Source organism: Polypterus senegalus, chromosome 14, assembly GCF_016835505.1.
Source record: "Polypterus senegalus isolate Bchr_013 chromosome 14, ASM1683550v1, whole genome shotgun sequence".
Classification (NCBI taxonomy): Eukaryota; Metazoa; Chordata; class Cladistia; order Polypteriformes; family Polypteridae; genus Polypterus; species Polypterus senegalus.
The window spans coordinates 138,036,337-138,050,069 of NC_053167.1; the positions used below are offsets into that span (position 1 = coordinate 138,036,337).

At 39.6% G+C, this 13,733-nt stretch overlaps 1 protein-coding gene across 1 annotated transcript in view; it reads left to right on the forward strand.

The window, feature by feature from the left end:
* The first annotated feature begins 775 nt into the window (after positions 1-775).
* The window catches only part of tmco1 (transmembrane and coiled-coil domains 1), a 29,370-nt gene continuing 16,412 nt past the window's right edge, over positions 776-13,733 (forward strand). Inside the window, exons 1-4 of the mRNA XM_039735476.1 lie at positions 776-987; positions 3,165-3,242; positions 3,370-3,429; positions 7,983-8,029. Of these exons, the coding sequence (XP_039591410.1) occupies positions 918-987; positions 3,165-3,242; positions 3,370-3,429; positions 7,983-8,029 (255 nt within the window). The 5' untranslated portion in view covers positions 776-917. The remainder of the gene's footprint in view (positions 988-3,164; positions 3,243-3,369; positions 3,430-7,982; positions 8,030-13,733) is intronic.

A 13,733-nucleotide genomic window follows, 5' to 3' on the forward strand; every position in this document is an offset into this window, starting at 1 on the left:
AGCATCCACTGAACAGGATCATCTCCAGACTGAGGAGCAGCTTCAGCGACAGACTGCTGTCACCGTCCTGCTCCACTGACAGACTGAGGAGACCCCCCACACTATGCAACTCTTCAGTTCCACCACTTGGTAAATGTTAACATCATACAAAGTTATTGTCTGTTATACCTGCATTGTTATCACTCTTTAATTTATTTTTTTTTTTTTATCAATATGCTGCTGCTGGAGTATGTGAATTTTCCCTTGGGATTAATAAAGTATCTATCTATCTATCTATCTATCTATCTATCTATCTATCTATCTATCTATCTATCTATCTATCTAACTGCATGATTGCAGATGTTGTAGGACCAAAAATAATGACTTCTGTTTTATTTTCGTTTAATTGCAAGAAATGTTGTGCCATCCAATATTTAATATCCTCAAAGCATTTCAACAGCTTTTTAACAGATGAGGTGATGTCAGAACTAACTTTGAGGTACAGTTGCGTATCATCAGCATAACAATGATACGCGACATCATGTTTGTAAAAGATGTCCCTCAAGGGGAGCAGATAAAGGGAAAATAGAAGGGGAGTTAAATACCATGTTTCATTATCGGCAAGGACTGTCATCTAATTAGGAAACTAGTTGGAAAGAAAATCTTTAGCCACGACGGCAGCCCCAGGACCGCGACTGAGAACCCCTGACCTAGACACGTCATCTTTAGAATTTGCTGTCAATGATTAATTCTCCTTCCACACACTAGATGTCAGTATACCGCTCGGCTGGGATAAAGAAGGCTCAAGTCTTCTTGTTTCCCAGCATGCCCCGGGAACGCCACCACTGACCGTGCTGACTGGACTTTAGGATTTTTAGCGACCACATCGCTAAAGAAGTGGAGTTGGTGGAGGAAGTAACGACAACGGCAGCGACAAGATGAGTACCATGTTCGCGGACACGATTCTTATTGTGTTTATATCGGTATGCACGGCGCTGCTGGCGGAAGGTGAGTGATGAGGACGGCAGTCATTCAAGGCAGGGTGCTCGGAAGGAAAGGTTCCAGTCGTTCGTTTTGTGTTAATGTTGAAGTTGTAATATTTTCGTGGTGGGTGTTTTTATATAGCTCTTTTTTTTTTCCTTCTGCTCAGCTGTTTTTCTTTCCGTGTTAAGTTGAGAAGCATTTGAAATTAATGAGGGGTGAAGGATAATTTATATGGTAGAAAGACAATCTCCAATTTTGAAAATAAACCCTTTTGAATCAATGAAGACTTGAAATATAAGATGTAACCTTTCACCTTGACTTGGATTTTCAATGGCACCTGCCACCAATCAGTCATGCTGTGCAAATCCCACATCTCAGAAGCCTGGCTGGCAAATGGTGACATTGACGATATCGTGCAAGAGGCAATAGGATGGCTCAGTGCTTAGCGCTATTGCCACACAACTCCCAAAAACAGGTCTGGTCTCGTCGAAGATTCTGGATGCTGCACGTTCTATCCATCCATGCGTGCAATTTTTTGTTGACTCGATAGAAAAATTTGGATTGTCATTAAGTTTTAGAAAGAAGAATTTAAAAAACAAAAGTAATATTAAAAACACATCACAATGGCAGAGAACAAACTTAAGGTGCACCATCAGATGCTGCATATTATCCACAAAAAATTAAACTAGCATTAATACTTGACTGATGTAAACAATACGTTTTTATTGCCTGGTTTAAGTTTGTGCCTGTTTATTAAAGTTAAACAAATGGAGTATTTAAACTGGTTAATTTTAATCCTTGAACCTGTGACCTGTTGGCAACAACTAAATTTGAGAATGTAGTGGGCGAGTCCTTTCTGACAAAATAAACCCTGGTTTCCCAATACTTGATTATTTAAAGGAATACTCCAGCCAAACATATTTTTTGAATATTTAACTTACGCCATGTAATTTCATCTCGTATATTCTTGGAGAATGGAGACTAAAATTTGATATAAACCCAAGCCAATACTGACCAATGCTGTAAAGTGGCAATATGAAGAGAAGAGCTGGTCAAAAAGTGTGGAAAGAAAAGAGCTGGTGCTGTCGATAACAGGCTTGTAGGTGGTAGTAGTACCACAGGTTTACTTTTAAAGGCATCAGGTGGCACGTCCAGCTAGAGGAAGATGATGTTGTTGGGTCCTAGTTGGAGACACCAGCATTAAGAATGGACTCCTCTGCGTTCACAACAGAGTGAATCTTTTTCAGTTGCAGGATTTTAAAAATAGGCATCAACAAGATGGTGAAGCCCACCTTTTTGGCAAAGTGGATGAATTCCAACTGCATTTCAGAGTTTGCATCACACATTTAAGCTTTAATTGAAGTGTGCTCACTTTTTAGTATCTTAAGTCACACAAGTCTCCAGACTCTTTTTCCACTCCGTCTGATTGTATCAGATGTAGTCCACCTGGCATTAAATTGCATCAGAAATAGGAGGTTTAAGTTGGTTGCTCACAATACCTGAATGTCTCTGAACTTGCCATGAGATGCGATAATCTGTTAAATTTAAAAAGTGATTGAGAACGTAGCAGCCTTTGGATCCTCAGTGCTCACCATGTCACGTCTCCAAGTTCACAGCTCATCCAAAAGACAATGGGGGTGAGATGAAATTCAGGTCAGTCTGACTGCAGCATATATTCTCAACCTAAAAATCTATCCAAATCTCCTTAAGTAACAAAAAAAAAAGTGGCTGCATTTCCTGTAGATAGTTAATTTGGCGTCCAGTACTACCTCGCACTCCTGTCTCGCAATAAAACCCGGGTACATTGTGCTGATCTAAAAAGCAACATCCATCCATCCATTATCCAACCCGCTATATCCTAACTACAGGGTCACAGGGGTCTGCTGGAGCCAATCCCAGCCAACACCTGGCACAAGGCAGGAAACAAACCCCAGGGCAAGGCGCCAGCCCACCGCAGCTAAAAAGCAACATTGAGCAAAAAAGTCTAGCGCAACACTTGTAATGATAGCAAGAACTTCATGTTGAGCTCTGTTAAGACATGACATACAGTAAATTGGCATATTTTGTATCATTCGTATAAATGTAATTTTGTTCTGTGTTTAAAATTCCATAATCAGTTTTTCCTATTTTTATGTGTATGTGCTTTACATCTTGAAAGTATATTGATTAAAAACATTTTGGTTTTTTTCTTTTGTGCATAGGTATAACCTGGGTGCTCGTCTATAGGACAGATAAATACAAGAGGCTCAAGGCTGAAGTGGAAAAGCAGAGTAAAAAACGTGAGCATTGCAACTTTCAGTGGAGGTTCAAGAATTTAGTGCTTGTTTTGTTTTTCTGATATCAATGTAATCATCCTTTTTTTTTTTTTTTTTTTTCTTCCCCCTTTTGCTGCAACCTCATCTTCAGTGGAGAAGAAGAAAGAGACAATAACAGAATCAACTGGACGCCAGCAGAAGAAAAAAATTGGTAAAAATGTGTCTATTTTTGTATATATGTGTGTGTGTGTGTGTGTGTATGTATATGTGTGTGTATATATATATATATATATATATATATATATATATATATATATATATATATATATATATAATACACACACAGTAGAGTCTTGCTTATCCTACCTTCACTTAACCAACATTCCGTATTATCCAACGTCCCACTGCACAAAAAAAAAAACAAGAATTGTGAGCGTAGTCTTTTTTTTTTTTTTGTTCCTCCCGACTCTACCGCAGCTAATTACAGTGGAACCTCGGTTTGCGAGCGTAATTTGTTCCAGAAACGTTCTTGCAGTCCAAAGCACTGATATATCGAAGCAAATTTCCCCATAAGAAATCCACAACCCAAAACTATTCATATAAAACTGATTAATGCAAAATATAAAGTAAAAATACATAAAACAAATTAACCTGCACTTTACCTTTGAAAAGAATCACGGCTGGTGTGAGTGAGTTTCTAAACTCTTGTGGGATTCCACCCAACAGGATGACACACGGAAGAGCGTTCCAAAGCAATCGCAGTCTCCCAGCGCCGAAGCAGTTCGCTGTAAAAGCAAATCCTGATAGGCTATAAGCGCCTGCCGTCGATAGGTGATACAAGGAACATTATAAATGCACAGGGCACAGTTACTTGGCCACGACCCTGCCTGACTGCTGTGGCTGTGTATAGGAGACTGGCAGATCCCGCTACAATAAATAACCGCGCTGTTGCTGTTTCAAGCTGAATAAAGCTGGTGTTGCTAAAGTACTGAGACTCGGCTTCGTGTTTTCGGGTGCAAGACGGGGACTCGCATGTCACAGCACGCACGTCTCGGCACAAACACACACACACACACACACGCAGTCACAATGCTGTAGTAAACCGTATACACTCGTACGGATGTTGACTATATGGGTGATGGAGTTAAGGCTCTAGAAACTGCAATTAAATACATTGAGCAACAAGAAGAAGCTACAGGAATCGACATAATGATGCTGCAAATATGGCGAGACTTGGCAGTGAAGAAACAGCACCCTACGATCAGAAATTTCTTTAAATCATCACTTTTTAAGTTCATACTGTATTTAACTTCAGACAATTCTAACTGTAAGTTCATTTTTTCAGTTAATTTCTGTTTTGTTGTAAAACATGATTATTAGGTTCGTAATGTGTAAAATTATAACATAGTTTGATGTTTAATAGGCTTTTTCTTAACACCTCCCATTAATTCGACATTTTCGCTTATCTGACGTTCTGCCGGCCCGTTTATGTCGGATAAGCGAGACTCTGTGTGTGTGTGTGTGTGTGTGTATATATATATATATATATATATATATATATACACCCCATTTTCCTTCAGAACTGCTCTAATTCTTCGTGTCACAGATTCAACAAGGTGCTTGAAACATTCCTCAGGGATTTTTGGTCCATATTGACATGATAGGATCATGCAGTTGCTGCAGATTTGTCAGCTGTGAATCTCCCTTTCCACCGTGTCCCGAAGGTACTCTGTTGGATTGAGATTGACTGTAGACTGTGACTGTAGAGGCCATTTGAGTACTGTGAACTCCATTGTCTTGTTAAGGAAACCAGTTTGAGATGATTTGAGCTTTGTGACATGGTGCGTTATCCTGCTGGAAGTAGCCATCAGAAGATGGGTGCACTGCGGTCATAAAGGGATGGACATGGTCAGAAACAGTACTCGCATAGTCTGTGGAAGTGAAATGAAGCTCAATGGTACTAAGGAGCCCAAATTGTTCCAAGAAAATATCCCACACACCACTACACCACCAGGACCATCCTGAACCATTAATATGCTTTCATGTTGTTGCAGTCAAATGCTGACCTTACCATCCGAATACTGCAGCAGAAATTGAGTCATCAGACCAGACAACATTTATACAACCTTCTATTTTCCAGTTTTGGTGAGCCTGTGCGAATTGTAGCCTCAGTTGCCTGCTCTTTGCTGACAGGATTGATGCCCGCTGTGGTCTCTTACTGCTGTAGCCCATCTTCTTTAGGGTTTGATGTTTTGTGGGGTCAGTGATGTCCTTCTGCATACCTTGGTTGTAACAAGTTTTCTTGTCAGCTAAAATCAGTCTGGCCATTCTGCCAACAGAACTGCCGCTTGCTGGATATTTATCCTTTTTTGAACCATGCTCTGTAAATGGTGCAGTGGAAGCGCTGCTGCTTTGCAGTAAAAAAAAATGTGGGCTTGCTTTCATTTTGAAGTTAAAAGTGCCCAAGAAGAATGGTGAAAGTGTTCACCCCTAAGTCAGACAGATATTTTTATTACTTGTGTGAAGTGGTTTACTATATTGGTTTTGTTTAACTGTTATTAGGAGAGTGTTGTTGCAGTTATCATTGACATGCAGGAGCTGAAACCTGGGAGCACAGACCTGTACTTTGGTATTGCACCATTATTTTTGAACAGAAATTATCTCTGCGGATCTGCTGTTGCTAAGGAGATGGTTTTACTTTAAATATTTAAGACCCAGTTCTACTGATAACCCATGGAAATGTTTTTGTTTTGTGTTCAGCTATTTGTTTCTAATGAATACCATCAAAGGAGTGCTATACAAGTATTGAGGCAAGCTTCAGATTTTAGAATAAATGTGAGCAAATGGCACCTTAGAACTAAGATCTTATTTCTGTGTGGGTATAACTAGTATATACACACTTACCTAAAGGATTATTAGGAACACCTGTTCAGTTTCTCATGAATGCAATTATCTAATCAACCAATCACATGGCAGTTGCTTCAATGCATTTAGGGGTGTGGTCCTGGTCAAGACAATCTCCTGAACTCCAAACTGAATGTCAGAATGGGAAAGAAAGGTGATTTAAGCAATTCTGAGCGTGGCATGGTTGTTGGTGCCAGACGGGCCGGTCTGAGTATTTCACAATCTGCTCCGTTACTGGGATTCTCACGCACAACCATTTCTAGGGTTTACAAAGAATGGTGTGAAAAGGGAAAAACATCCAGTATGCGGCAGTCCTGTGGGCGAAAATGCCTTGTTGATGCTAGAGGTCAGAGGAGAATGAATGGGCCGACTGATTCAAGCTGATAGAAGAGCAACTTTGACTGAAATGACCACTCGTTACAACATGCATATGACTATCATAAGACTATCCTGGGGGCTGGTGAATTGGACGATGAAAACAAAATAGAGAAATCCTTGATAAAATGAAAGATTAAATTAATGGGTAGGTATATATTCACAGATCATATTGTAATAATAATTATTCTTTACATTTATGTAGCACTTTTCTCACTACTCAAAGCGGCCTCCACGCAGGAAGGACCCGGGACGTGAACCCATGCTCTCCTTACTGTGAAGCAGCAGCGCTAGCACTGTATTTCTTGACACTTTCTGACTCCAGAGTGAAAATTATATGTCAATAACAAGATTTGTGTGCTAAAGTACAATTTTGCTGTTTTGTGATTTATAGATAGAGATTAACAAAATAGATTTTCTTTTTTATTTGCCCTAATCACTTATAATAGAAGAGCAAGTAAAAAATTACAAAACTGAAAAATCCAGCTTTGGAAAGTATTCACGACTTATTTGCTATCGTTGCACTACTGTTACAACTGCCATTATAGTTTATAGAGTCTTCATTGTCTTGTGTACATAGTACAGTGAATCTTTTATTGCATGTGGTAATCAACATGTGACCACATTAAAAAGCATAATAAGTTGTTAGCTGGTAGGCTGCACTAAATGAGTAAGGGTAACGTAGAGTCAGGCTTTTACTTTTTGGTAATGTAAATGACAGGAATTCTACCGTGTTTGTTTTACAGTATATTATGAATTTTGTGGAAGTTCATAGGGTAACTTGTCTCCCCTTTTTAGTGTAGTTGTAAATATTCTTACTGTTTGATGTATAAGGCCTGAGATTTTTTTTTTTAGAAGTAGTACAGCAACAAAGGAGTGACACTGAATATCTTTAGATGACTGTTGCAGGTTCCAACCAAGTGTAATGCCAAGGATTTGAAATAATCTCTCTGGTCTTTAGCAATAGAAGTGTTGCATACCATGTGTTTTAATGTGCATGTAAACCAGGTAAATCTCGTACTCTAGGACATCAATGGAAGTTAAAGGGAAGTGCGATTAAAACTGGAGCCTGGAAGCACTTCTTTACAAAGAGTTGCAGGGCTCTGGTACAAACTACCGAGACATGGAGTTGAAGCAGAAACTTCGACAACCTTTAGGAGGAATCTGAATACGATATTCGAACAGCTTAGCTATTTGCTAAACAAAAAAGCAACAAGTGGAATGAATAGTCTCCCCTCGTTTGTCAAATTTCTTGTGTACATATTTCACTCTGGATGTATATACTCAAAGGGTGTACATTAATTATACATCAGTGGTTAAAAGTTGAAAAGTAGTAAAACTGATTGCTTGAGCAGCAATGTGTGTTTTTTCTTGTTGTATAGAAGATGATCTGATTGAGGAATGTATGACCTTAAATTAGGTTCATTGATTCATTTTCACTATGTATGAAATTTGACCTTTTGTTTCTCTTGTACATTTTTCCAGAGCGACAAGAAGAGAAACTGAAGAACAACAACCGGGATTTGTCAATGGTATGATTAATGTGTCTTTAGACCTTCTGGGTCTCCTTTGAAGTTATGAGTTATGTGTTTGACTTGACAACTGTGCAGGCCCTCCACTCTAGTATTTTCTAGCATTACTTTATCAAAGTCCCATGTAAAGACATAGTATAAAAGTTTTTAAACATTATCAGGTCCATAAGTGAATGTTAAAACAGATCAAATACTGAATGTGGAGTTCTGAAACTCATCCAGTTTTTTTTTTTTGTTTTTTTGTGCTACTTTGTATAGATGAGGTTTGCTTGCTAACAGGCTGTCAAAGCTAGCCACATGCCCCTTTTCACGTCAGAAGTGTCCGGGTGATCTTGGGGTGTTCCCAGGCATTGTCAGGACATCCAACTTGTCCTGCTCTTCCATTCTCATTAGATTGGATGTCCAAGGAGCTTTCTCACCTTATCCTAGACCTTGTCAATTGGCTGTTCTTATTTCCTAAGCAGCCCTTTTGCAAAGGCTTAGCCTTGCAAAACTGCAGGAGAACCAATTTGTGTCCATTTTTACTTGCATTTCCATACTAGTCACTACACAAACTGTTATCCTAGGTGACGAATGGGATATCAGTTAACTGATGCATCAGGAGAGTCATCACCAGTCCCAATTTGTACAGTGCTGCCTTTCCCAAACCAATGGTCAGCCTTTTTGTTAAACGATAAGTTTGGTGTTTTTCAAGTCAGTTATTTCTTCTGTCATAGTATATGTTAACTTTCCACATTCTGTTGTATTCTAAAATGAAGTGTTTTTTTTTTTTTTTTAATACATTTTAAATAATACCTTGTCTGTTCTTGCATTTAACAGTGTGGCTACCCAGGGTCCAAACGTGAAAGCAAAAGCCTTAAAACTTGCCAAATGCTTTCAGTCTGAAGCAGTAAAGGTTAATTAAAGTAAACATGACTACCGCATTAATGAAGGGTCTTTGTAGAGTGAGCACATGCATAGTGTGCAGTCAAGTGACAAAAACTGAACAGACACTGTAGGCAAACATTTAGTTTTAATCAGGTAAAAGTTCAGCAGATCTGTCATTTCTGACTTCCAGAGCCAGAGTGCATGGAGTTTGCATGTTCTCCCTGTGTATTTACAGATACATTGGTATTTGTGTGTTTAACTGGATTTTATCACAGAATTGGGGGGGTGTGGGGGAACCAAAAAGTTTAGTTGTTCATGTGCTGTGATATAAATTACATCCATCCCTTTTTTCACAGCATGTTATGTTTGGAAGCATAAGGTCTGCAAGTGATTGTGTGACATTTTTTGTGGTAATTATTATGTAGTTGTCTAAAGAACAAAGACAACAATTCCCATATGGATATCAACATTTAATAATGTCAATAACAGACAATTTTCTGAGGTGAAACTATATGCTGGAGGAAACTGCACCCCTGGGATTGAAAGTTTGACACACAGGATGATGGGTAGTGAGGTGATGGGCAAAACCGGTCTTCTTTTACCTGAATCTCCCAAAATGTTTAGCCTTTTTTCCTTTTCCTTCCTTCCTAAAGTAACTGATATATGCTATTTTGCAAAATCTCATATATTGCACAGTAGCAATCTTGGCTTGGACATATTGGACAAGTTTAAGACTTTTGTTCTCACATTTTGTAACCCGGGAACCTTTAGCCCCATTGCAAACTGCAGCAGCAGACAGGATTACAAAATAAAATGATTCACTTTTTTGAACAAAATTTCATGTGGCAAATTAATATACAGTATACCATAATAGTGAAGTAATAACTTCTCCTTGGAAAAATTAGATAAACTTTAAATAGATAAACTTTATCTGCCTGTAACATATTATCTTCACAGGTGGTGCAGTGGTAGTGCTGCTGCTTTGCAGTAAGGAGACTGTGGAAGATTGTAGGTTCGCTTCCCGGTTCCTCCCTGTGTGGATAACGCTTTGAGTACTGAGAAAAGCGCTATATAAATGTAATGAATTATTATCCCCCTTCACCTGTTATAAACCTCCTTTTAAATGGAAAATGTGATAATTTACATCTGTTGCATTGTCACCAAATGGAAGATGCTGCAGGGCCTATTAAAATTTTAAACTCCTCCAGATGAATTACATCTTTTAAAAATGGCTGAAATGCAACACTGAAGACTGTAAACTGAACACATTTTGATGGTACCTTTTTTTCCTGTGAATGAAAATAAAAAAACTGGGACAGAACAAACCACACATTTAGGGCTCGTTTATACTTCACGTTCAGAATACGTACGCGCCCGCATCATGGCTGTTGCGGGTTCCCAGCGTTCATTTGACACATCCTCTGAGCAGGTCCTCAGAAATTAATGCGATGCGTGCGCGAGTTGCAGTACCAGCAAAAAGTCGGGGGCGCAGTGTGATAAAAGTCGGAATGTGACGTCAGAGTCTCTGTTTACTATCTACATGTGACAGAAAGCCTCTAAGCAGATCCTACATGATCGATGTGCCTGCTTCGATGTTTGATGAATGGTTCGATGTGATGGAGCAAAATGCTGACATACAGATGTATTCGTGTAGCTTTTATATTCAAGCGTCACATATTCTCAATCATAATGACATAATACATTTTTTTTTTAATTCTCACATACCATGTTTTGTGTCTTTTTTTCTGGGGCTTCCTCTTGACCTGACAGCAGCGGCAAACTGCAATAGATCACCACACAGAACACATTAAATGTATGATATTCTAACTTTCTGCACATTTAAAATCTTTATATTTATACTTGATACATACTTTAATGCATTTCATCATGAAAGTGGTATGTTGCGTTTTACAGATAAATTATTAATTTCATTTAAGTAATGAATACTGTTAATAATTACACACATGGGGGTGACACGGTGGTGGAGGGGTAGCACTGCTGTCTCGCAGGGAGTCACGTCGCTGGTATTCCCTGCCTGGAGTTTACATGTTTTCCTTTTGGGTTTCCACGGTGCTCCAGTTTCCTTCCAAAGATATGCAGATTTGGTTACACTAAAATGATGCCAGCGTATGTGTGAGTGCTTGTATTCACCTTGCGATGAGCTGATGCCACATCTAGAGATTGTTTCTGCCTCGTGCCCAATGCTTGCTGGGATGGACACATCTCTGAATTGATGGATTTAATCATTAAACATTCTTTTCAGAGATATTTCGGTCAGGTGTTATCGGAATTTAATAGGTGTTCCAGGCAATTCACAACACAGCGAAGCCGAACCTGTTCTCACCGTGGTAATATCTCACACTGCCACCTGGTGGATTCTTCCAGATTTACGTAAAGTACGTGCACAAGTATACAGTAAACCCTCGTTTATCGCAGTTAATCCGTTCCAGACTCTACCGCGATAAATGAATTTCCGTGAAATAGGATTCTTTATTTATAAATCGAATATTTTCACAGTTTGAGCATAGAAAACCTGTTTACGACCTTCTAAATACGTTTTTTTAACGTTAATGGAGCCCTCTAGACATAACACCCTTTAGTCAAAAGTTTAAACTGTACTCCATGATAAGACAGAGATGACAGTTCCGTCTCACAATTAAAAGAATGCAAACATATCTTCCTCTTCAAAGGAGTGCGCGTCAGGAGCAGAGAATGTCAGAGAGAGAGACAAAAGCAAACAATCAAAAATCAATAATCAATAGGGCTGTTCGGGCTTTTAAGTATGCGAAGCACTGCCAGACAAAGCAGCTGCAAGGAAGGGAGCAATGTGAAGTTAGTCTTTCAGCGTTTTTTAGAGGAGCATCCGTATCCTCTAGGCCAGTGTGCAGGCAGCCCCTCTGCTCACACCCCCTCCGTCAGGAGCAGAGAATGTCAGAGAGAGAGAGAGACGGAGAGAGAGAAAAGCAAACAATCAAAAATCAGTATGTTCTGTTCGGGCTTTCAAGTATGCGAAGCACTGTGTGGGAAGCACATCGTATATCATTGAGGAGTTTTATTTAATATGTAATACGTGCTCTGATTGCGTAGCTTCTCAGCCATCCGCCAATAGCGTCCCTTGCATGAAATCAACTGGGCAAACCAATTGAGGAAGCATGTACCATAAATTAAAAGACCCATTGCCCGCAGAAATCTGCGAATCAGCGAAAAATCTGTGATATAGATTTAGATATGCTTACATTTAAAATCTGTGATGGAGTGAAGCCGCGAAAGTCGAAGCACGATATAGCGAGGGATCACTGTAAACAGTAAAATGCTTGCTTAACAGGAGCGTCCGCTGGAGCATGCGTAGCGTCACGTGAAGTATAAACCTGGCCTTACTCCTCCTTCCAACATATCCCTGGATTACATAATGATAAGACTTTCCTGGTTCCCTGAAATGTGTAGACGATTCTAATCTGTGGATTCGCCAATATTCCAGCAAGAACACAGAGGTGTCCCATTGTTCTATAACAAAAAAAAACAAAACGTGTTACTTCTTCTGAATGTGAGTCTAGTTGTCTGCTTTCCAGCACTGACATTTTGCAGTACAGTAATCCCTCCTCGATCGCGGGGGTTGCGTTCCAGAACCCTCTGCGATAGATGAAAATCTGCGAAGTAGAAACCATATGTTTGTATGGTTATTTTTATGTATTTTAAGCCCTTATAAACTGTCCCACACTGTTAACATTATTAGAGCCCTCTAGACATGAAATAACACCATTTAGTCAAAAGTTTAAACTGTGCTCCATGACAAGACAGAGATGACCGTTCTTTCTCACAATTAAAAGAATGCGTGTCAGGAGCAGAGAATGTCAGAGAGAGAGAGAGAGAGAGAGTGTGCGCGCGACAGAAAAGCAAACAATCAAAAAATCAATACGTGCTTATGGACTTTTAAGTATGTCGAAGCACCGTGATAAGGCGGCATTTTTTAGAGGAGCGTCTGTATCTTCTAAGCAAACAGCCTCTGGGCAAACCGCCCCTCTGCTCACATCTCCCCTGTCAGGCGCAGAGAATGTCAGAGAGAGAGAGAGAGAGAGAGAAAAGCAAACAATCAAGCACCACGCGGGAAGCATATCTTCTATCATTGAGGAGTTTTAGTTAATATGTAATACATGCTCTGATTGGGTAGCTTCTGAGCCATCCGCCAATAGCGTCCCTTGTATGAAATCAACTGGGCAAACAAACTGAGGAAGCATGTACCATAAATTAAAAGACCCAATGTCCACAGAAATCTGCGAATCAGTGAAAAATCCGTGATATATATTTAGATATGCTTACATTTAAAATCCGCGATAGAGTGAAGCCGCAAAAGTCGAAGCGCGATGCAGTGAGGGATTACTGTACACCCAGACCTCTCCAAAATTCCAATCCAAAAGTACTAGCCTGTGGAACTCCCAACAGCAAAGTTGTTAAATATCAATAGAGGATACAACCTCCATTTTGTAAAGTTTGCAGGTTTTTTTTTTTTTTAAATCCATTCGAGTTCTGCTTCGGTATTCACAATTTTTACTGAGCACCATTCATCTTCAATATAATAAATTTAGCAACTCGGATCGACACATTCTAGATTGCCAGGGGTAGGCTTAGCATGTCACTTGATACCGAAAATGGTCTGGCTGTGGACCACCTGTGACAGACCCCTCTGTGTCCGACCAAGCTGCAGTGTCTTGTGTCCTTAATCATGGACTGGGGGTGTGCAGTGTAGAGTCTTGGCATAGCGTTGTCTTGAAAATGAGTCGTTCAATGGGTACCCAGGACTAAAACAATTGGTATGTGTGTATATAAAGGCAGTTATTGA